General features: G+C 54.6%; 6 protein-coding genes across 6 annotated transcripts; 3 read left to right on the top strand and 3 right to left on the bottom strand.

Annotated features, from left to right (window-relative positions):
- Positions 1-219: 219 nt before the first annotated feature.
- On the bottom strand, positions 220-2738 carry COL26b_005447 (uncharacterized protein; the record flags this gene model as incomplete). Its single annotated transcript, XM_053178294.1, has 2 exons — positions 220-2495; positions 2732-2738. 2 exons carry the CDS (start codon positions 2736-2738, stop codon positions 220-222), a joined length of 2283 nt encoding a protein of 760 aa, XP_053037696.1.
- Positions 2739-5826: 3088 nt separating this feature from the next.
- COL26b_005446 (uncharacterized protein) lies at positions 5827-6785 on the top strand (the record flags this gene model as incomplete). The annotated part of the gene is made up of 3 exons (XM_053178293.1): positions 5827-6077; positions 6132-6497; positions 6548-6785. The coding sequence occupies 3 exons, from the start codon at positions 5827-5829 to the stop codon at positions 6783-6785; spliced, it is 855 nt and encodes a 284-aa protein (XP_053037695.1).
- A 135-nt stretch (positions 6786-6920) lies between these two features.
- COL26b_005445 (uncharacterized protein) lies at positions 6921-8999 on the bottom strand (the record flags this gene model as incomplete). The annotated part of the gene is made up of 2 exons (XM_053178292.1): positions 6921-7056; positions 7237-8999. The coding sequence occupies 2 exons, from the start codon at positions 8997-8999 to the stop codon at positions 6921-6923; spliced, it is 1899 nt and encodes a 632-aa protein (XP_053037694.1).
- Positions 9000-9571: 572 nt separating this feature from the next.
- On the bottom strand, positions 9572-11382 carry COL26b_005444 (uncharacterized protein; the record flags this gene model as incomplete). Its single annotated transcript, XM_053178291.1, has 4 exons — positions 9572-10560; positions 10611-10699; positions 10752-11137; positions 11197-11382. The coding sequence occupies 4 exons, from the start codon at positions 11380-11382 to the stop codon at positions 9572-9574; spliced, it is 1650 nt and encodes a 549-aa protein (XP_053037693.1).
- A 1604-nt stretch (positions 11383-12986) lies between these two features.
- On the top strand, positions 12987-13913 carry COL26b_005443 (uncharacterized protein; the record flags this gene model as incomplete). Its single annotated transcript, XM_053178290.1, has 1 exon — positions 12987-13913. One exon carries the CDS (start codon positions 12987-12989, stop codon positions 13911-13913), a length of 927 nt encoding a protein of 308 aa, XP_053037692.1.
- A 685-nt stretch (positions 13914-14598) lies between these two features.
- On the top strand, positions 14599-16348 carry COL26b_005442 (uncharacterized protein; the record flags this gene model as incomplete). Its single annotated transcript, XM_053178289.1, has 4 exons — positions 14599-14697; positions 14752-15028; positions 15083-15294; positions 15416-16348. 4 exons carry the CDS (start codon positions 14599-14601, stop codon positions 16346-16348), a joined length of 1521 nt encoding a protein of 506 aa, XP_053037691.1.
- Positions 16349-23216: the final 6868 nt, after the last annotated feature.

The following is a 23216-nucleotide window of genomic DNA, read 5'->3' as shown; positions in this document are numbered from 1 at the left end:
GGTTGATGTGAGTGGCTCGTTAGGTGTTACACAATTTGGTCACCTTAGAACGCATCGTGGGGGCGGGCATGATCATGGAGGAAGCAGTTGCAGGCAATAAAAAAAAGATCGTCATTATCATGAGATGCGCCTCTGAGCGCAATGATATTTATCTATGGGGGTATAATTCAACGCTTTCCTATCCATGCAAGAGATGCCTTTGCTAAGCATCTTTCAATATCAATGATCCCTCACAACGAATGCTGGGCCACTCGAGTTCTTCAGTCCCTCCAACACCATGGCGGCTTCTGCCTCCTTCTGGGACTGGGCCTCGATCTGTATGCACTGCGGGACAGTCCATCCAGGCGCCCGCACCAGCTGATTGATAAGAACGTCGCTCAAATAAAATGGATCCGAGATCGTCCGTCTTCTGTGAACCACGCGACTCTGCGAGTTAGGCGAGATGTCTGTGAGAGGTCCGGGGGGAGAATGTACAGGTTCCATCGCGGGCGGCTTCGATGGTGTCGCCTCCGGCATCTGGCTCATGCGAAGAGGCGGAAGCTTCACCGAATCCTCCGTCGACACACGTTGAATGTCGGAGAGAATCTTGGGCGACACTACCGACGGCTTGTCCTTGCTTCGCGAAACTTTGACTTTCGGAGTCGGTCGTGGGAGAGCCCTGGCTGATGTTGAGCGGGGTGTGCCCGTGAAGGAGACCTCTACGCCGTCGATCGTCTTCCGCTTCCTCTTTCTAGGATTCAGCTTGACGGCCGCGACCATGGAGTTTACCTCCACTCCCGACATGACAACATCCTCGACGACCAGGTCGCTCCGTGGCAAACCACTCGTTGCGATCGAATTGTGGGCGTCCTCCAATGTTCCGACCGGCACCTCCTGAGAGCCTTGCGCATCATCAGGATTGATGTTAGGTTGCGAGGGCTCGGGTCGCGCGGCTGGTGCGGACTTCCTGGACCGCTTCGTTCTTGGCTTGCTGACTTTTGAAGGTGCAGAGCAGGTTGAGGGCGGGGTTTCGGTGCCACAAATGCGGCGAAGCTCCATCCTTATCTTCCAGGTGAGGTAGGCCGCGCTGGTTTTGTCATCTCGCACTGCCATCGGGCGTTGAGGCGATGACTTTGGCGGGGTATCTTGGGAAGCCTTCTTCTGCTGCGGTTGTTCGTCCTGCGTCGACTCGACCTTAACTGAGCTGTTTGCAGGTCCTCGACTTTCCGCGAGCCCCTGGATCTCCGTGGTCTGTGTTTCCTGCTCTTGGATTTGCGGCTGATGCTTTTCGGCTGGATCTGTCGTCTCGATGGTCCTTTTCGGTATTTCTGGCATCTCTGCCTTGACGGCCGCCTCCGTTGTAAGTACTGGAACCTCGCCGCATGGCCCAGCCGTATCCGGGTTTTTCTTCCCGTCTGTCTTCCCGTCTGCATTGTTCTGGCGCTTCTTGGCCTTATCGTTGACTTCCTTCTTTTTCTTTGGCAGCTTCGTTCCTGGGGGAAGCCACATCAATGGAATTCTTTCCTTCAGGTTGGACACCCAAGCGTCGCAATCCCACTGCACCCAATAGTCGATGATATCCCCCCATGAACTTTCAGGAGGCTTTGTAAAGTTGACAAAAACAACCTTTCCGCCTCTATTGTGAATGGTCTTGGCAAACTCTCTGACCAGGACCTTCAGCCCGTGCACCTTCAGCGAGGTGCCAAGGATGAGAAGAAGATCAGGACAGAGTCCAAGGTCATGTGTGACAATTGGGGATATCAGGTGGGCATTGGGATGCTCTTCGCCGTAGAGGACAATGTCTGGTCTCAGCTTGCCCACACCTAGTGCTCTCTTGCCCCTCTCCTGCCTCGCCGCGGTGGCACCCACACAGTAAGGACATTCGGGTTGACGGCCAGAGAGGGTTTCGTGCGCCCGTCCTTCGTCGTCCCAGTCACAGATTTTGCCGCAAAGAAAGCATCGCAGAGACTCGAGAGATCCATGGAGGAACACACATTCAACGCCACTGGACTTTTTTTCCTGTCGTGGAGGTTGTTGCTCAGTCAGGCCACGAGCCAACACTTGCTCAATCCCCTCCCCGTCTTCACTCGTCTGTGATTGAGTTGGCTCATTATTTGCTTCCCGGGAATTTCCAGCGTCCTTTGAAATCTCGTCGTGGCTGGGTGGCGTGGGTGGAGTCGGCACTTGTGTCGTCGACTTCCTTGAAAAGCGACCCCGGTGGCCAGGCCCATCATGAAGTGAGGTCGTAAGCCCCACCTTCTCCTCGATCTGATCAATATTCTGCGTGTAGCACCGGACCAGCTTGCCACGGTTGCGCAGGTGGCCGATGAAGTGATGAGACGCTGTAGGCTGAACATCCTTGACCTTTTGTCGTAATGTAGTGGCAAAAGTGTAGAACACCGAAGTTCGTAGAGGGTCAGCCCAGATGGAGGCGTCGAAAAGGTCCCTGCCTTTGATATTGGGTAATGCCTTGGCCGGGTTGGAAGATGGAGGTGTTTCGTCGATTTCTGAAGACACTGTACTGCTTGCTGTACTGGAAGATTGCCGGCTCGTCGACGAAGAAGCCTCCTGGAATGGGTCGGATAGAATTGTTGGGGGAGATGAAAGGGGTGACGAGGAGAAGCCTAGGGGTGGTGATGAGAGAGGTGAGCTGAAATCGGAGCGAAATCTAGTGGTTCTAGGTGTGGTGAGTTGCGCGGCGATCAGGTCAGCCCTGAATGACGAAGCCGCCGGGGGAAGAGTTTCCTCAGACTCGTCATTGGGCCAGGTCTGGCGTGGTCTCAACGGGCTTGAGGCGAAGCTTGGAGGCTCAATGTCGGCCGCTTGCATCGAGTTCAGCGAAGAGGTTAGGAGGGACCTCTTTCGCAGCTCAGCGGAGTTCGTTTGGTACGCATTTGGTCGCCGCCTGGGATCGGGGCTCGCGGAGCGCCCTCGGACGCGCAAGGAGGTGCGGATGGGGCTCTGCGCTCGAAGTTCGGCTGCTGAAGGAAAGCTTCGCGGCGGTGCCGCATCTCGTGGTGGGCTCGGGGGTAATGATTGCGCTCTCCTGGAACGTCGAAGCTCGCCCTGTGCCTTCGCGGGTGTGCTCTGGCGGCTGACGGTATATTTTGTGAATTCCAATGCCTTCTTGGCCCTCGACCTAGTACTGGGAGGGCTGGGCATCAGATTCACTGCACCCTCTCCTGCAGAACACAGCCTCTCATCGTCGGATTCTACAGTCTCTTGTGCGTTGGCTGTTTGCATGTCTCCCTTCGGTATACATATTGCCGAGTCCTCGGAGGAAATCTTCTGTCGCTTAATGGGTCGTTCTGCCGGGGTGGTGTCTGAGCATGACGATGCAGAAGATGATGACAGACGCCTGCCTCCTGGAACATTTTCTCTGCTTGCGGCGTCGAATTGAGCTTGAATTAGAGAGTACAGTCCATTTTCGCTTCGAAAATCCTAGAATATTGTTAGAAAAATCGAGGAACTGTGGCAGTTGCGGTTGCTCACAGGTATGCCAGAATTGGTACTAATGCCGGCACCGGTAATGACCACGACTTTGCGAGCTTTGAAGAGAGCGTCGGCAATACCCTGCAGAAGCACATCTTCCGCGGGGGTTACCTGAGTGGTAGGCATGTCGATACGTCCTCAAAGTCGGCCCATTGGACTGGTTCGCAGTGGTTGTCGAGGAGGCTCGCTGACGGCTTCGGCTCGGATCGTGGGCGGTTTTGGCAATGAGCGACTGGGGCAGCTACTCGCAGAACAAGCAGGTGTCTTGTGAGGAATATCTGTGTAGTCTGAAGAAAGCCGACCGAGAAGAAAAGACTTCGTAGCTGCCTTGAACGAGCGTTTTGCGACGCGACTGCGGAAGAATTGTGGATGGTTGCGGTACCGACGCGGTGGACAGAGCGGGAACTGACAGTTGACCGGGGTTCGCGACGAGGAGCTAGTGGATGAATTTCGCGACGGGTTGAAATCGGTCGCGAGGCTCCTAGGTCGATTGATGTCGCTACCGGTTCGAAGTGCAGGTTGAAATGCAGTCCGTCAAGAGGCGGGTATCGCGGGTTTGGAGAGGTGTTGGAGGCGAGAGGTAGGTGAGAGAGGTGGTGGTATGGTGAGGCGAAAGGGAAGTTCCAGGCCCAAGCTTGACCTCGAATGAACAGACGCGTCTCAGAACGGGCTCGGGAAGACCAAAGCTTTAAAGCTTAACGGGGTAAGCTCCAGGTAGCGTGCTGCCCAATTCCGGATCTCGAAAGGAGGGGAATCATGTAAATTCGATGGCGAAAAAGGACACACAAAAGACGGAGGCGCGAGACTGGGTGGTGATTTGGCGTTATTGACGGAAGGTTGGAAGGTACGTTCACGTTCGTTCGAGGATCTTGCTGAATCGGATGTTGTTTTGCAACCGCGACTGGCCGAAGGGACCTCTCCACTTTCCATTTCAGTGATTCGGTTCACTGAACGAACGAACGGCGGCCGGACAGACGCCAACTGCTTAGCGCAGATCGCTAAGTGAGATCACCGAAGCTCCATCGACTATCGATAAGATAGGCAACGATAAGAGCCCGATAAAGAAACACGGAAAGTGGGGATGCATCACAAACAAGACCTTAAGGTAGGCGGGCTCTCTCAAAACACACACTGCTTCCCGTACTCATACTCAAGGTACCTGGGCACCTCGGTTTGAGACTCCCGACCAAGCCAAGATATGAATGTTTCTCGCTCACGTCTCCATATCTTCTTGCGGGGCAAACAACACCTGTCCAGTGCTCAAAGAGAGTCTTCTCAATGCCATGCCAAGCTAATGGGGAGCACCGGGCGGGACTTGGGTCTTTGCAGTCATACTTGACCTCTCCCGATGACAGGTGCCACAGAACGAGGTCGTGAGAAGAGGATGGGAAAATGGCGAGGACGATTGAGTTATCAACAGGTGGCTGTCAACTTCGCCATACCATCAGTCTTGCTTTGGGCGGGCGGGTCCGACACTCCTCATGAGAAAGACAATCACCATCCAGAGACGCGATGCTGCTGTCATTGACGAAGCGCATTGGATGCCTCCGTACGCCGCAGATTATTATCGCAACAGACCCGACGGCTTGGCATCGGGATATTTCCAGTCTCCACGCACCTTCTAGAAGCTAATTCCGGGAAAATGAGTCAGGTCCAGAGCCTCAATCTCAAGCTGGGCTGAACACACGATACAAGTTACCACTCGAGACGGCTGCATCACAGGCAAACAACCGCCGCTGCAAGGATTCCCAGCTGGTCCCAACGTGGCATCACTTGCACCCGCCCGTCGGCATGGTCCATCTGATCTTTCCGTGCTTCGCGGCATCTTCGGGCGAGACCACAGTTCGGTCCCTGAGACGATGCTGTTTGATCGTCTTGCCCCCACTCCCTTGTGACAGTTCTGACGGTCTTCCTCTGCCACCGCCGGTTGGCTAGCCGGACTCGTGTCAACCGCATCTCCGGTTTCCTCACCCCACGAAACCCCGACATGGAGAAAACCTTCCTCAGCTCGCCGCTCATTTTAGTCTCTGTATCCTTTTTTTCGCCGGTCCAATGCTACCTTGCAGCGCCCTATTCGTCTGGTTCCGAAAGTCAACACTCGATGAACCATACCAAACAAGTGCCAAGAGCGCATGATTCGACATTAATCGGTGCATCATATGAACTCGCCGGCCAGGGTTTGCTGTCAACCCAATAATCAGGATGTCTACAAATGCCACGATGCTTCCGACCCTGTCAACTGCTATCTCTTCTCCCATCCTATCAATTCTTGTCCAATATCTCACCTGAGCGTCTTTCTTTTCTAACTTCGCACCACTTTCACTCATTGTCCCATCCGGCAGGTCCAACTTCATCATGGTGTGCATTCAGTCATTCACTCTTCTCTGGCTTGCTTCGACAGCAGCTGCCCAAAAGTGCAAGATCCAATTCGATGGACGCATCCCGTCCGGGACCGCACTCAAGTCTCTCGATGCCAAGAACAACTTCTTCAATCCTCAAAACGTCTTTGGCAAGGGCTTAGCCTTCAGCCAAGTTCTCCAACTGCCCAAGCAGGCCGGCTCTCCTTTTGACGGCACGAAGAGCGTGCCCGTCGAAGTCACCATCAGGTACTGTCAATCGGCTGTGATACTCCAAACTGCAGTTGGACTAACAGGCCTTAGTGACAAGTCGATCTTTAACAACCAGACCGGTTTCCGCCGCGCCGAACTCATCCCGTCCAGCAACTCCGGCACGGACCCGTCTACCACAGGCGTGAAGACCCTCCACTTCAGCATCGCAAAAGATGCTCAACGGCCCCTCAATGTCTCCCACGAGTACCAGATGGCTTTCCTAGAGAGTAACGACTTCAGCACGAACCAGATGGTTCTCAAGACTGGCACTATTCTCGGCGGAAGTAACGCCAACCCGGACACGCTCCAACTCTTCGGCAATGTCAACACGAAACCTTCGCCTCCTGTCTTGTTCAGCACCCCCTTCACTGAGGGTGTGACGCACAACTTTGCCGTTACATTGGATTTTGGGGCCAAGTGAGTACTGCCACATGCTTTCGACAGTCACATCACTAACATAAGGATAGCACGAGCAAGGTCTTCTACTCGACTGGCAAGGATCCCCTCAAGGCCCAGGGTGATGCAGTTAAGAACGACGTTAGTGGACAGGGCCAGTACCACTTTGGTCTTCTCAAGAAGCCCGTGGGAGGCACCGGGGACATCACCAAGAACGGCTTCCAGCCCTCCGGCATTAACGAGGGAGTCATCTTTAGCGGTATCTTCCTCGAGGACAGCGCCGACGGATGCATCAGCCTGGCTCCGTAAAGTAATCGAGTAAGAGCGAAACCCATTGCATCACGTCTCTGACCGCATAGAGGTTTCTCCTGGTTCATAATAGGCTCAGGCAATAAAAATGAGACCGCCTATTTTTCCTGTGGTAGAGCGACTACTTTTCTGTGGCTATACTCTAATTACTCCACCACCGTCGATATCGTCGTCCTCGTCGCTTCTATTGTTATCGTCGTTATCGTCGTCCTCGTCCTCGTCCTCGTCCTTGTCCTCGTCCTTGTCCTCCTCGTCGCTGTCGCTACCATCGCTTTCGATAGTAATTGTCAAGTATACAGGAAATATAGCCGCGCAGACACAGGAAAATTAGGCGATCTCATAAAAATAATCTCGATTATTGAATAACAAGCTAGAAATAGCCAGCCTATGAGTGTGCAGTGTCTCTGGACTAGCCCATTACCAGAATTGGAATTAGTCCAAGTCCATAAACACTTTGAAGAACTTCTCAAAATCGTTGGGCACACCAAGCCCGGTGATGGTATCGAAACCCGGCTTCGCAGGCCACCCTCCAGGCGCGTCTCCGTTCCAAGCGCAAGACTGGCTTTCTCCCTCAACAACATCTTGGAGTACGGCACGCATCTTTTTAGAGTAGAGTATTGGATTCAACCAGCCAACTGAGCCTTTTCCCGCTCGTAGACGTCCGTCATTGACCAGAGCTATCATGGCTGCAACGACAGGACAACTGGCACTGGTTCCAAGAACGTTGCTCTCTTTGCCGGCTCGTTGAATGACAAAACCGGAACCGATGGCGCTGATGTCGGGGAAAGCACGACCGGAGGTATTGTAACGACCGTCGAGAGTGCCATTGAGGGCCTTGTTGTACTTCTTCACCACACCATCTTGCCATTCCGGCCTTTCAAAATAGTTGCTGAAGCCACCAGTACTGAACTTAGCTCCATTGACGGGCGGCCCAGAGTTTGTCGTAGCCCCGATCGCAGTAACGTACGGACACGAAGCTGGAAAGGTTGGCAAAGTCATCTCGGTCATCTTGCCGTCGTTGCTGTAGCACTTGAGGCCTCCCGTACCCCGTGCACCGCCATCTCCGCTAGCGGCAAGGACAGATACGCCTCGCGCTGCGAGAGAAGCGAACATGTCGCACGTCCTGATGGCGTACGGCTGTGGGACACTCAGCTCATCATCGGCGTAAGATATTGATATGACATGGGGCAAGGTGTCGTCTGGTCGGGCGAGAAGATACTCCAGAAACTCTAGGTAAGGCTCGTTGTCTGACTTTTGAGAGTCATCCGGCTTTCCATCCTTGTCTAATTTTGTTCCGCGGCCTCCTGTGGAATAGTACACAACATTGGCAGGATAACCCAAAGCCATTGCGTATTGGACATCAAGTGCAGCTTCCGAGCCGGCGACATTCGCGCTTTGCCGGTTCTCGCCGCCGTTGATGAGCTCGACGCTGAATTCGTAGCCCGTCTCCAGAATCTCGGGTGCGAAACGCTTTATAAACGTCGTGGTGTCTTCTTTGTTGATGTACTCCTCTAGGAAACCCGCAATGCCGAACTTGACAGGCGAGTTCCCGATGGGGGCTGTATAATTGATCTTGTAAAGGAATTTGATACAGATCGGGTCAGTGCCGTCGTTGCAGGGGCTCTTTGATTTACCGGGAGGTATTTTTGGTTTGTCGGCGAGCGGATCCAGCTGCAGTGGCTGGCGGGAGGTGGCCATGAAGTTGGTAACAGGGTGAACAAAGTCGATGGCCGAGGAGATGTTCTCTGGAACTGAGTAAGAGAGAGCTCTAATAACTGGAGCCCCGCCATTGAAGCTGTATTGGTTGAACTCCGTATTAAGAAGCTTCTCGCCGTTTGCAACCGTCGTATTGAAATTGATCCAACTCCGGGATACTTCTAAGTCGACGATATCCTGAGCCGTAAGCCACGAACGTACGACATCCACATCCTCTCGGCTGGCGGCACGGTAATTCTCTACGGATTCTTGAGAGAGACGTTTTGCGTAGTCCTTGCTAGTTGGGTTGCTGATAGCCTTGAGGCGAGATTTCAATTCGTCGAGCTTGGGCTGCTTAAGGGCAACGGAAAGGGTGATCCTATCCGATTGTTCGGGTCTACCCTGGGAAACCCATCCTTCAGGGACATTGACAACATTCTCGACCTGAGTAAGGGCGCTTCCGACAGAGATAATTGCAGATGCTGAGATCGCATACAACGTGAAATAGTTGGCGATCATGATGGCGGCAGGAATATTGAGAAGAACTCGAGTGAGAATCCACCAAATTCAACGAGAAAACGACTTGCACAAAGATTCCTGTCGGCTTTTAACCTTACCGGTGCAGGAATTACGAGGGATTAAACTCGTTGCCGCGATCCTAGTTAGGAAAAAAGTGAGGTCGGACGACTCTTGCATTTACATCCCAAGAGCTTGGGCGTTCATGTTGTCTGTTCTCTTTGACCAACCTAGTGTTTTTGGGATAATTCTTTGGCCTATGCGGCCGGTATTTCCTGCGGAGACCAATGCAATACATCATTTTCGGCACGTATCAATGGCAAAATCAGTGGTACCATCAGTTCAGCCATCCACCCATTCAGCCGTCATGCAATGACACGATGTTGGGGAGCGCTCCGGTTAACCACTTTCGGCATCGGCACATGAGTCAACCTGTACCTTTGCGGAACATTTTTCAAAATATGCCGAGGGGACTCGTTAAAGATTGTAGATAGACATGTAATATATAGCACTCGGCTCTGCAAATGGTAGTGGCATTGCGGGCATGAGGTCCGGGCTTACACAAAACACGGTGCCTAAACTTCGTGCTCGTGGTGGCTAACCACGGCAGCAATCTTCTCTTGACGGTTGGCAACCTCCTCCAACTGCGGTCTTAAAGCATCGGCTGCCTCTTGCGAGAAGTGACGAGCGCTTACCCGATGCTCGAAAAGCAAGTCAATCTCCGAGTACGTGAGACCAAACGGCTCCGGCAGTCTGAAGAACGTCCACGCGAGGAACAGGGCCGCAATACCAGCCCAAAAGAAACCACCCTTGGCGCCCCAATTCCAGTCGTTTGTTCCGATAATCTTAGGCTGAATGGCGTTGACGATGAAGCCACCCGAGTTGTAGAAGGCACGGGCGAGTGCGACAGTCTTGACACGCAGCCGAGTGGATGGCATCTCAGCCACGAGGGTGTAGCAAGATGGACCGACGCTGAGCTGGAAGAGGAAGAGCATCACGACGATGAGAGCTCCTACACCCCAAGACTTTGCGTTCGATTCGGCGCCGATGCCGAGTCCTCCGATGACAATGAGAATGATAACCATGGACGACAAGCCCGCCAAGTAAAGGGTGCGTCTGCCGATGTGGGTCATGATGTACCATGCGATGATGCATCCGATGAGACCGATGCAGTTCTGCACCAAGCCCATTGAGAATCCGCTTTCTTTGCTGAGACCGGCGCTCGTCATGAACTGCACACCATATCCCATGAAAGGGACTCCGCAGAAGGACTGGGTTAGCCAGACCATGCACGCAATCTCGGTGCGGCGGAGGTCGATGCCACGGAAGCAGTCCCAGTAGTGAGTTCCGGAGCTGACCTCAATCTCAAACTGGTTGGTAAGTCGCATCATCTCCATGTGGGCATCGAGATCAAAGTGGACGCCACTGTGAGGAGATGTCAAGCTGCGGACCGCTTCTCTTGCCTCCTCCATGCGGTTCTGGCGAACGAGCCACCAAGGGCTCTCCGGAGCGAACAAGGTGCCGATGATGATGGGGATAGGCCATACCCATTGAATCGCAAAGGCTGTATGAAAGTCAGCGAAGCGGTCGATTGTCAGTTCTTTTACCACTTACGAATGCGATAACCCCACTGATTATCAATCTGCAACAGACCACGAAGCATGCCGCTGCTGATGAGTCCTCCGATGACCCAGCACATGTTACTGCGCCCATTAGTTAACATGCGCGTCATCTGTGATGGGAAAAAAGACTTACACCCAGGACGTCATGTAGCCTCTGAGTGCCATAGGGCAGATATCGGCAGCATAGGTGACAGCCAAGGTCTGGAAGATGCCCCATGGTATACCCTGAATAAGAGCACCAGCAAGAAACATCGGGAGACCATTAGAGAAGAATGGAATGAAGACGGCACCAATCATCGCAACCATAGAGACGATCATGGTCTTCTTGTATCCAAGCCACTCGGTGATGAAGCCATTGAGGATGAGGCCAAGGATGGAGCCGACTTGGACACCGTTGTTGATGATTGTTTGCCACCGGGACGAGACGATCATTTCACCCTCGGAATTGATCTCGTCTCCATAACGGTTCGCAAAAGCCGGAAAGACGTAAAAATTGCTCATCAAGTTAGTGTCGTAACCCTTTGCGTGTTGTTAGTACCTCTCTATGACTGAGTATTCCAGGACGGGAGACAGCGTACCTCCATGATGATGGCCAAAGAGATGATGAACGAGAACATCACGGCCTTGGGCCAGAATCTAAGGGAGTCTCGAACGCTCATCCCACGCTCGATCTGCATCGCCGTGATGGCTTCGCCTTGGTTATGATCATTGTGGTGGCTGGCGGCTGGCACCGCATCGGCGCCAATGGCCTTGTCTTGCGACATGTCGAATCAGATTGTAAGGAATCGCCGAAGAAACCGGGCCGTCGAGAATGAGGTTATTCCCACATCGTGACAATAGTTGGAGAGGGCGCGACGTCGCATTTATAGACAAGAACGCGGGGGCTGTTCACACCCTGCAACGCAACACAACAGCTGCCATCTGAACAGGCCAGAGCCCAATCCAATCTCCTGGTATTGCCGAGGATGTGCGGAGAACCCAGACGAACCCATGATGGGGGCAGCGTTGGCATCGCACGTTTTGAGGACGAAAGCCGCACATCGAGGTGCTGATGGGAGGGTCCCATGGGGAATTCTCCGGATTGGAGACGATGGTCGGTCGAGACTTTTGGGGAAGCAACCAGGTGCCATCATTCGTCAGACGATTGTGGGTGACACGACTCAATGTTCTGAGCCGGGGTTGAGGGAGAAAACCGTCAGTATTCCGCCGCTAGCCCCAATCAAGCGTAGAATACCGACAGGGAGGGCCCTGGTCACTCGAACTCGGCCGGGTAACCAACGCGTGGTGAAATAGAGCAGCCCTGGGACAGTGGTTTTTTGGTGCCATTTTCTCACTGCCGTCAATACCAAACGCCCCGTCTGTATCTGTCCAACACTCGTTGCGCGCCGCTTGACGAGCACAGCGGCCTTTGCTCCGAGGTAACCTCCGCGGCATGCGGAAACCTTCGGCTTGTGCTGCATGTCGGTACATATTCGGTTGCCCCATCCTCTTCAAAGGACGACGTCCCTGCGCTGTAATTAAAGAGTTGCCTGACATGATCCTGCAGAGCCCGGCGGCGCAAATGCCACTCCAGGGAGGGCCTCGAAGACTGCATTTACTGCCACGAAAGGGGAATCAAATGCGTCCAGAAACCACCTCAAGGCGGGTACTACGAGCAAAGAGAGAATGAGCGCAAGAAAAATCAGGAAGAACAGGAACGGCAGCACCAACACCAAGGACAGACAAGTCCGTCACCCGGATCCCATGCCAGTGGCTGGTGCTCCCGATGTGAGACCACGCCGCATGCCACTCTGCCTAGTCTGCCTGTCCGGCTGGATCTGGTGAGACTCTACTTTGACTACATCCATGACCAGTTCCACTCCCTCTTTCACCGGCCAAGCTTTATTGAGGATGCTCTCGCCGACCGGGTGCCTCACGGACTCCTTTACGGCATCTGTGCCTTGTCTGCCAGGTGCGTTCCCCATGCGTTGCCAAGACTCATTGATAATGAAGACGGGCAGAGATCTGATAACAATCCAGATTCTCGACCGACCCCTCCTTCGCGGACATTGACCCGCGGGACAGAGGTCGTGTATATCTGACAGCTGCTGAGAAGCTGACCAACCTTCGCGATGTGTCGTTAACAACCATCCAACTTTGTGTGCTGGTGGGAGCCGCGGCAACAGCCGATGGGGATGGGGAAACGGAAAACATCTACTATGGCGTAGCATGTCGCATGGCACAGCTACTGGACCTCCCCAACCGACCAGCAACCAGCCTCTTGGAACGCGAGATCAATATAAGGGGTAAGACAATCCTCCGATGCCAAGTTCATCTGCAAGGCACAAGAAGCCCAACTGACAGGTCCCCAGTTTGGTGGTCACTCTGCATGATTGACGTGTGGTCATCCACCGCAGTCAAGCTGCCAAAGTTGCTACCGGCGAGATCCGACATTCCCCTGCCGATGGACGATCTGCCGTTCCTATCGATGAGCCGCAGCGTTCCTGCAGCACCCTTGTCGAACCAGAGCTCGCAGCATCTCTCGCAGATGGTGAGGCTGAATAGGATCTTGCTCGACATTAATGACTTTAACCAGCGTTGCGTGGCCGAGAACCCTAACTGGGACTCTCTGGAGCAGGGCGTGGAGACCTTGAGCTCTCGTATGGAAGCCTGGCTTGCAGATCTCCCGGACAATATGAGAGATACACCCGAGAACTTTGCCTGGTTCGCGGCACGAGGTCTCGGCCGGACCTTTGCTGCGGTGTACTTGGGATACTATCACTTTGGGCAGCTGCTTTACTATCAATTTCTGTACGGCGCAGCTGCTACAACGGCCATCAACCCTACGGCATCCGCGTCCGTCGCGCGCCGAGACTCGTATGCAAACAAATGCAAAGACCATGCCGCCCGGCTGTGCGACATGGTGTACCGCGCGCAAACAACAGCCGGCGCTGACGTTAGATATACCATGACGGCGCATGTACTGGTCATCGCATCCACGGTTCAGATCCACACCCTGTTGTTTAGCGGCAACGAGGCAGACATAAGCGTGGCTCGCCAGCGTTTAGAGAGAAATTTTGAGCTCATTTTGCAACTACGATGCTACTGGCCAACGACAGACCACGCCATCAGCCGCCTGCGAGCATTCCACGAGACGGCGCGGACCAGCATCGACACGAGCTTCGTCCTAGACCGTTGGATGCTCCGATTTCTGGTTGAGTTTGCGGAGCCAATGGAGGAAAAGGACGTCGGAAGTATCCGGCGCGGGGATGGAGATGAGATGGAGTCACTGTGGACGATGGAGGGGCTCCGATGAGGGGGTGGATTGTGTGGTGAAGTTGGGGAGCAGATTCTGGACTCTTGGCCCGTCGGCGGAGACTGAGCTCTTGGGTACTACATAGTGGACTTATTCGATCTTGCGCTCTCACATGCCACACACACGGCCATGAAGCCGTTCATATTCGTTACCTGGGGTGAGGTGAGGGACTCATCTTCCGAGAAATACGCCGGCAAGGGTTGCAAAAATTCTCATGAGCCAGTGACCACACGGCATAGCAGCGGGGTGCCTCCTTGGCAGCAGTTGCAGGTATTCCTTCCGATCATTTGCCAGGCCCTCCCCCCGAGATGCAGTGCTCAGGCCGTTTGACCAGCGGATCCGAATGACTCGGGGGGATGGTTGGTTGGAAACTGGGAGTGCGGAGAAGGCGGCGGGAAACTCGACGAGTATTCCGCCCCCTGTCGGCAACACGCTCCGTTTACACGACCTCACCGGCCAGTTGCCCCTCCGTGCCCCTCTCTTGGCGGCCGGCATCATGTAAGTCGGAGTCCGCGAAACGTGATGTTGGAGGCCACGACGGCGGGGCTGAATGGATCTGCTATGCTACCTTTGCTGACCGTCTGCTCGGTATAAGAACGGAAGCCCGAACGACTTTGTGCCTCTTTCATCGAGCCGAGCGACTAACAAGACCCATTGCTATCTCTCTGATCACACGACTGTCAAAATGACACCAAGATCGCTCGGTTTCGTGGCCGTTTTGGCATCGGCTAGCCGTGTCGCCGCTCTCATGAATGGGCTGGCTGATACACCTCCAATGGGATGGGTAAGTCTTTGGCAGCCTCTAGGTCTATGAGATTGGATGATTGACCACGACCAGAACAACTGGAACGCATTCGCCTGCGACGTCTCCGAGCACCTCTTGCTAAGCACGTCGGAACGCATCGTGAGCCTTGGCCTGCGCGACTTGGGATACAACCACGTCGTTCTGGATGACTGCTGGCAAGATGAGAACGGCCGCGATGCCAATGGCAAGCTTCAGCCGAACCTTGAAAAGTTCCCCAATGGCCTTAACCACGTATCCGATCATATCCACAAGCATGGCATGAAATATGGCATGTATTCCACAGCTGGCGAGATGACCTGCGCCAGATTTGGTAAGTTTATGAGTATGTCTCTATTCGTCTGACATCCTGATTGACCTTTTCAAGCCGGCTCTCTGGACCACGAGAAGGACGATGCTGAGAGCTTCGCCTCCTGGGGCGTCGACTTCCTCAAGTACGACAACTGTTTCCATATGGGCCGGATGGGCACGCCCGAAATCTCCTTCAACAGATTCAAGAAGATGTCCGATGCCTTGCAAGAGACTGGCCGACCCATTTCTCTCAACCTGTGCAACTGGGGCGAAGACTATGTCCACACAGTATGTCTGCTTGATTGCTTCTTCCTATGCCCCCATGGTCCCTGTTATTCCCGTCGTCCACAATGTCCTCTTCATCTCTTGTTATATCGGCTGATCCGGGAATCTGCTGACAATTGATCAGTGGGGAATGTCCATCGCCAACTCCTGGCGCATGTCCGGCGACATCTACGACTCCTTCACTCGCCCCGACGACCTCTGCAGCTGCAACACCGCCGCGGACCCCTTCTGCATTGCCCCTGGAACCCACTGCTCCGTCCTGTTCATCATCAACCGCGTCGCGGCCTTCGCAGACAAGTCCATCCCCGGCGGCTGGAACGATCTCGACATGCTCGAGGTCGGGCAGGGCGGCATGACGGACGAGGAGTACAAGGCCCACTTCGCGCTCTGGGCCGCGCTCAAGTCGCCCCTGATGCTCGGCAACGACCTCCGCGACATGCCCGCCGAGGCGCTCAGCATCGTCAACAACCCCGCCATTATCGCCATCAGCCAGGACCCCCACGGCCGTAGCGCTCTTCGAGTCAGGAGGGATGTCGGCGGTGGCTTGGTGCCGGACGAGTTCGGCGTCGCGGAGGCGCAGGTCTGGAGCGGACGGTTGGAGAACGGCGACCAGGTCGTCATCTTCCTCAACGCCGCGGGCGCGGAGGTTGACATGGAGTCGACGCTTGCGGAGATCTTCGTCGCTGATGGCCCTGGAGGCTCGGCGCCGCAGGTTAAGTACAAGTGGGCTGTTCACGATCTGTGGGCGGACCGCATGCCGACGGAGACGGCGCAGGCGCTCTTTGACGCGGAGAGCGACGACGCTCGGGTCAAGATCTTCAGGGATGCGAACTGGTATAACGCCACGGAGATTCCGTACGCTGTCGGACTGGAGAAGGAGGACCCGAGGTTGTTTGGCAAGAAGATTGGCGATGTTGAGCCGAAGGGGGTGTTGAAGGCCACTGTGCCTAGCCACGCGGCGAAGGTCTTCCGGCTCAGGAGGATCGCGCAGCCTGGGGATGGGTTCAAGGCGAAGAGCCATGACCGCACAAACAGAGCAATCAAAGACGAGCTCTGAGGAGTTCGCGTATGAGCCATAGGTAGGTAAACGGATATGGAAACTTCGCATCGGGTTTGTCAGATTTAGTAGTCGTTGCGGAGGAAAGTGTTGCGACTTGTACAGGGTCGATAGAGAGAATATCGAGTAACATCATAGATGGTTGACATTCACCCTGGCCAAACGAAGAAAGCTAATACATGATCGCGGTTGAGACGACCGTGGAAACGACGACCCGGTCTACGAGAAAACCTTGATTAGGTATTTAGATCAAAGATCAAAGTGATGAAGAGACTATGCCATAAAAAGCCGACATCTTGTTTTAATCAATCCATCAGCTGTAAAGGGGCAATAGCGAAGAAGGACAGTCGCTCATGCTACAGCTCATGCCACAGTCGTAGACGACTGTTTCTCAACCCTGTACACAACGGTCTCTCGTTGAACATGCGTCCAATATCGAAAATCACGAGTTGCAGGAAGGCAGCATAGGACTCCGACAGCAAGAAAGAGAGAGACCATGGCGAGCGATCAAGACATGGGCGGTTCGGGCAAACAGCATCACTCAGACACTACGGACTGGCTGAGAACCACGGCCGACAAGACGAACCATAGACAGAAGTCTCATCCACCTCAAAGGAGGCTGAACACTTTCAAAACGCTTCGACCGAAGAATTCAAGAAGCATTCGGCTGCCTGAAGATGGAGGCGAGTCTGGAAGCCAGCCTCGATCGGCACAGCCCGACGACTCAGCCACCGACCGCTTGCCTATCATTGGGCCTTAGAAAGCCGACAAGACGATTCTGCTGCCATCAGGACCCAGCGAGAATCCGAAGGTCGTCATAATTGAGACCAGGACTCGTTCAGCAACGAGCCGTGGGACAGAAGCGAAGCCCCTTGATGCCGAGCACCCGCGCTCGCCTATTCAAGCATGTCGTGTCTCGATCCCCAAGCACCCCTGAACGTCCACCGTGGCCATCGTGCTCCTGAATCGGAAACCGTTCCCATCCAAGTTTACGGGGGCCGGAGGAGAGCGAAGAAGGACCTAGGTTTGTGACCGGAAGAGGCCGCCCCCATCGGTGGTCGAGTGTCTGAGCCACAGACGCGGGCCGGTTCAACATCAGGCAGAGACCGGGGGGTCCGATCGTCGTTGCCGTCAAGCTACATAGATTAATCCTGTAGGATGGTTTCGATGAAGAAACTTCTAGGTTCATGTCGCAGTTTAGCATGTTGATGGCGGCTAGAAAAGGTTCCGTGGCTTCGAATATTCTCCTTGTGTCACTCCATAACGTAGCGGAAGCGCATCATCGCCAAATCCTGTGACCAAACGGATGCAGAATCTCGCCAAACTTGATTAGATGTGACCAGAAGACGCCCGCCTCGTGCAGAAATGCCGCGAGAAGATTGATTGTTCTTCTGTTGCCTGTACGCTGCTGTGCTCAAAATCGCTTCATCCTCGTGCTTCTCGTGCGCTGCTCTCAGTGCGTCTCTCGGAGCACCAGAGCAACGCAAATTCTCAACCCCGGTAGATTATCCGAGGGACTTGCAGCCACAGACTCATGATACGCCCCTCCTCCCTGGTAATTACGAGAATCACGCCTCGAGGGATGTCTGGGATGACCCCCTTCCCTCCAGCCTAGGACAATCTGCGGGTGGATCCGTGGAAAAGGAAAACATGGAGAGGATGAGAGAGAGTGAGAGAAGAAACAGGGCTAGATCGCTGCGAGCGCACGGCAGGCGCCCCAATCCCTCGGGGCTTGGCTACGAGAAGGGGTTGGGCCAATAGAGGATCTTGACGAGCGAGACTGACTCTGATCGAGACCTGCATGGGGTGGCATGTCTGGCCGAGAAATTGGGTGGCAGAGCGCCCCCTCATCCCCAAAAGTGATCAGCCACGGTGACCAGCTATTCTTCGAACGATGGAAGAGAACATCATTACAGGACTAGGGTGGAGGGAGTGGCACCTCGTATGCTTCGCAGCAGTGCAAGGCCTTATGTTAGTGAGCTGCGACAACGTCGTGCGGTTTGGGATTGAGTGGCCAGACATGCAGTGATGTCGTCAGTCTCGTATCCTTTTTTGCAGAAGCACCGCTGTGGTCACCAATCTTGGGTGTTCGTGCAGGAAGCCCAGATATTATTAACTCCTGTCATCAAATTTCAGGCTTGTATTGGTACGTGGTCGTGGGAAGCGTCAAGAATTGAAGCTTCAAGTGGATCGTGCCGTTCGTCTGGTGACATAGCCTCCAGTAAGCAATGCTGAGCCAAACTCGCACAGAGCACGATTTGCATCCCGTTGCTTCCTTCTCGGGGGCTTCGAGGCAGGAGAGAGGCGCCTGGTTGGTTGCCAGTTATCTGGATCCAACGCCTCACGGCTCTGGTGAGATCATCGCCCGATGATACAGCATGGGCTGGAACTGTTCAGGCGGATAGGTGATCCGCGACCGCTGCGCGGGTTGTCAATGACGCTCGCTCGCTATTCCTACCGGGAAGCCGACACTGACAGAGCTGGGCGAACGAGGGTGTAGCAAGCAACCACCGTGTGCTAGAGCAGTTTGCATCATCTGATGAGTATTCACACTCAAGATCATGCAGCTTTCCACTGCTCTCTGTCATCGTTCTGGTCGGTGTACGGGTGCATGCATGGATGCCAAATGGGGGGGGGGGGCCCTCGGCGGGAATCTGGAGAGTCTCTGGTCGCCAAGTCTGGTGCCCATCCACCTCGAGTGCGACGGTGCGGTGGGAGATGTTCTCCCCGGAACCCTGGTTTTCGCAGTGCAAGGTCGATCGGACGGGGACAGCAAGGTTATGCTTGCGGTCGATCACTGATCGCTGGCTATCCCCGGCCAGAAGCCGCCGAACGATGCTCCGACGGGGCGCGTCGTCAGTGTCGTTCGTCCGAAAGAGCGCGAGGACGAGCGTGGCATAAACAAACATGCGGCGGTATGGGAGGGTTGCGAGCCGCAGCGAGTAGACGTACCCAAGGCGCGAGCAGCACACAAGGATAGGGAGAATGAAACGAAACGTCAGGTTGCCTCTGTATCGTAAGCATCCAGAGTGGATGGGCTGAGTTTAGGTCATCCGTCATCTCTTTTTCCACGTGGTTGCGAATCAAACAGACCAAATGGTACAGTTCATAAGTTGGACAGGTCCAATTGTAGAAGAAGCCGCTGGGAATGGGACTGAAGACGGGCAGTCGAGATTGTGACCGGCAGTTTCACGGGCCAGCCAAGCCATTGGGTTGGTGACCCCGTTCGCCCGCTTCCCCGTACGAGAGCCAGAAGCGACTGGGATCCTGAAAGATCTGGGACCACGGCAGGCTGATTCTCTGTTGCTCAAGATATCGCCGTCAGTCGCACGGTGGCTCGCTGCGTCCGCGACCATACTATGGCCTGCCATGTTCGTACTGCAGCCAGCCGTGGGGGCCTCCCCTGGTCATGTCAACAGGTGACTCTCGGTGGGTTCGTGACGAAGGTGATCCTTGATGTCAGGATAGACCGAGCGTTAACCCGGAAAGAATTGCGTTGACCGTGGCTCTAGCCATAGCCTGGTCGTGGAAAAGGCCAAAGACTGAACTTCCTCTTTCTTCCGAATTTCAATATCAAACATGATGGGCCGGGGGCATCTCCACGCCATGCCAGCTTCTTACAAGCCAACCAACCAAGCTGACACCATTTAGCGCCACGAAACGCCCTCTTTTCTTATTTCAACAACCGCCCCACTCTGTTAATTATTTGGAAGCTTCTTCTTGGCAACTGGCCAGGACACGAAGAAGCCGAGTCCAGCATGTCCAGTGTTCTGGACATGGCTATGCCCCGTCCAAAAAATTCGGTCGTGTCACACGCCCAGGCTTGCGAGACCGTAGACGACACAGCACGGTGCCGGAGGCACACAGATCCTCTGGAAGTCCTACGGCAGCCGCTGTTTTTCTTTCTTCTGGTCACTGATTGGTCGCACACGCCTTGCTGCAGGATCGTGGAAAAAACCGAGATGAGGTATGCCGACGGCAACTCGCAGGATGCCACAGAGCCATCCTGTGCAACTAAGCCATTTCCACGCCAAAATGTTGTACCAGAGACATGGCTCTCGTTCTGGTCGTCATGAGATCGTGTGACAACTAACGTTTGCCATATTGGTGACAGAGGACCAATCGATACAGACGGGCGAAACTGGGGGTACTAGGTAAGTTAGACCTGAACCTGGGGATGTTGAACCTGGGGATGTCAGAAAACGGGGGTTGACTCTGAAAGCCCCCGATCAACTTGTCCTCTGTCACATACGTAGGTATCATGATGCTAAGCGCGTTCGGAATTCTGGGCTTTGCCAGCAGAGTAGGACGTCCAGTTCCAGTTCCAGTTGCTTGCGCCTCGTTGTTGGCAGCAGCTGTGCTGGTTGATTCGAGAAACAAAACCCAACAAACGGGAGCGCACAGGATCGGGTGCTCCATGCACCCGCAATCCAAGCTTCTTACGCTGGCTGCGAGCCAGTCACATCGAAAGTTGTCTGGAGCCCAGGTCAGAGCATCTTGTCGACAGACGCCGGCACAAGCAAGCCGAGTTGGCACACCCAAACCCAGCGGCCGGGAGCAAACAGTTGAAACAAGTCTTGCTGTGCCTCTTGTCTTCGATCCACGGGGACGACATCCAGACATCCAGAGGGCTGGGTCGCGGGAGAGAAATGGATTGGTCACGCCCTACTGCTATTGTTGTACAACGGCCAAAGGCGCAAGCGGTATAACGTCTTTTGGCGAATGCGCATGAAAACGTTGGTCTCGCCTTGGATTGTTTTCGAAATTGCAATCCGCACCGACTTGGCAAGAAGCATGGACGGCATGCTCGTCGTAGTGTCAGTTGGTTTTCGGCTTCGCTGATTCCGTGCGTGATGGGCAATGACACGCCCCGTTGCAGAGGAAGCGACCCTCCCGAGCTGATGCATGCAAGCGAGGCGTCACATTTGGCAACTTCTGCCTATCGTTAATCGGGGCAGAGTGGCAATCTCGATTCCGAACTGAAGCAATGTCACTGTGATGATGTGCTTCCCCTGTGAGGGCAATGTCAGATTGTTGTGATGAAATCCGTGCATAGTGGTGACCGGAACCCGAGGGTATGGGTGTGGCTGCGGTGCTGACCACAAGACCCGTAAATGGAACAGATTAGCGAGGACCAGGACACCACAGCAACGAACATGCGGACGCGCGTTAGGGAAGGCTGTACGCCGTTCTGCAGCGGCACGAAGCCAGTCCAAGCTGAGCTCGACTTGAGCTGAACATGGGCTAACACAGACGACATTTCTGTGATACCCGGGGCTGTGAGCTGGCCTTCCCCAGGTTCCCAGCTGGCCGACACCCCTGGACGGCGAGCCAATCGAGTTGCCCCAAGCATCACCGGCAATATGGCAGACTCCCGCACCTGACAAAGAGGTTGTACAGCAGAGTTGGGTGACAGACGTTGAGAAGAGTGTAGCAACGGAGAAATCAGGTCCTATGGTCGTGTAGGAAAGCGCGAGATCTGTTAGTGAAATGCTATGTTCGTGCATGATCTTGAGAAGTGAGACCGGCTCTCATCCTGTCAATCACTTTGGCCATTGCGGGTAATGGGTGGCTGCAGGCTCGATTGACAATGGCGATGCCGCAAGGAATGACGGTTCGATTGCTGCATTTCGCCAGCGTGACTGGAATCGCGTTTCTAAGCTATGATCCCTTGCTTCGGAACCGATGTATCAATATCATTGTAAGAAGCCAACAGATTTACGCCGTGCACCGAAGTCTTCGGCTGGCCGACGTCAGGGTATTACCGAAGCCACAACAAGGGACGTCAATGACCGAATACTGATTGGCAAGTTTGAAGGATACTGCGTTCGCGCAGAGAGTTCTGGGGATAAGGCGTCGTTGCAGTTGCCGTGGTTGTGCGACTGACTGATAGACGCACGTTGGCATAGGTAGGGTGAGGGGCCTGCGCGACCTGGATTCCTTAGTGGTAGTAACGGGCTGCCAAGCTAGCTGGAGTGATTGGCCTTTTGGGACCTGAGCCCGTGGGCTTGGGCTTCCCGCCACGAGGTGGGCCAGAGGAGGAATGTCTCGCAGATGCAAAACATGAGAGTGCGGATCGTAAGGTACTCCGTAGTCGACAGTGAATCTGCAACATGCGGGCCCAGAAACCGTCAACTTTGAGAGATGGAAAGACCGATCGGTGAAGTACCTGTGTGGTACTGCTGACGGCTTTACAACAATGCTTCTTCCCCCCTTTTCTTCCTTTTCCCCCTGCCGGGATGACCTGCAGAAAGGGACGGGCCAGTTGCATGACAGGGAAAGGTCGGGGTGCTGGACCCGAACAAGACGGAAGGAAAGGCAACCGAAGGCAAGGTCAGCGGCGGCAGAGAAAACTTGTCCTTTGGTTGGACGAGAGATTGTGCAGAAGTATAGTTGGGCGAAGTGGTACCAAGATTCCAGTCGTAAGACGGTAAGAAGCGAGAGAGGACGACGGTTTGGCTTGTGGCGGGTGAGATTGCCGGGATGGCCAGGGTTTCCGGGGCCATGGTAGAATGTCAGGCCAGGACAGACAACAGGGCGGGCGGGAAACAGAGACAAGCGAGGAGACGTCTCAACTCAATCAATTCGGCTCCGGATCCATCCATCCAGACAACGTCAGAGCGGGAGAGGCGATAAGCGGCTTTGTGAGGCGGAAGAGGTACGGGAACGAGAACGGACGAGTGTTGGGACGGCGTCGGGGCCCAGGGACGGGGCGAGCTCGATTCGGCGGTTGGCGGCGACTTCTGGTGGTTGTGCCAGGAGGTGGACGAGGAGTTGTGGGCAGTGGCTAGTGCTCGGGGTGATACGGCCGTACCCGAGGTGGGTGCGGTGCGGTATCCGGGGGTGTTGTTTTTGGAGGTCGCTGGCG

Source organism: Colletotrichum chrysophilum (genome assembly GCF_026319265.1).
Source record: "Colletotrichum chrysophilum strain AFK26 chromosome Unknown scaffold_37, whole genome shotgun sequence".
NCBI classification, from domain to species: domain Eukaryota; kingdom Fungi; phylum Ascomycota; class Sordariomycetes; order Glomerellales; family Glomerellaceae; genus Colletotrichum; species Colletotrichum chrysophilum.
The sequence above is the reverse complement of the archived record's forward strand: the minus strand, read 5'-3'. Positions and strand labels throughout refer to the sequence as shown.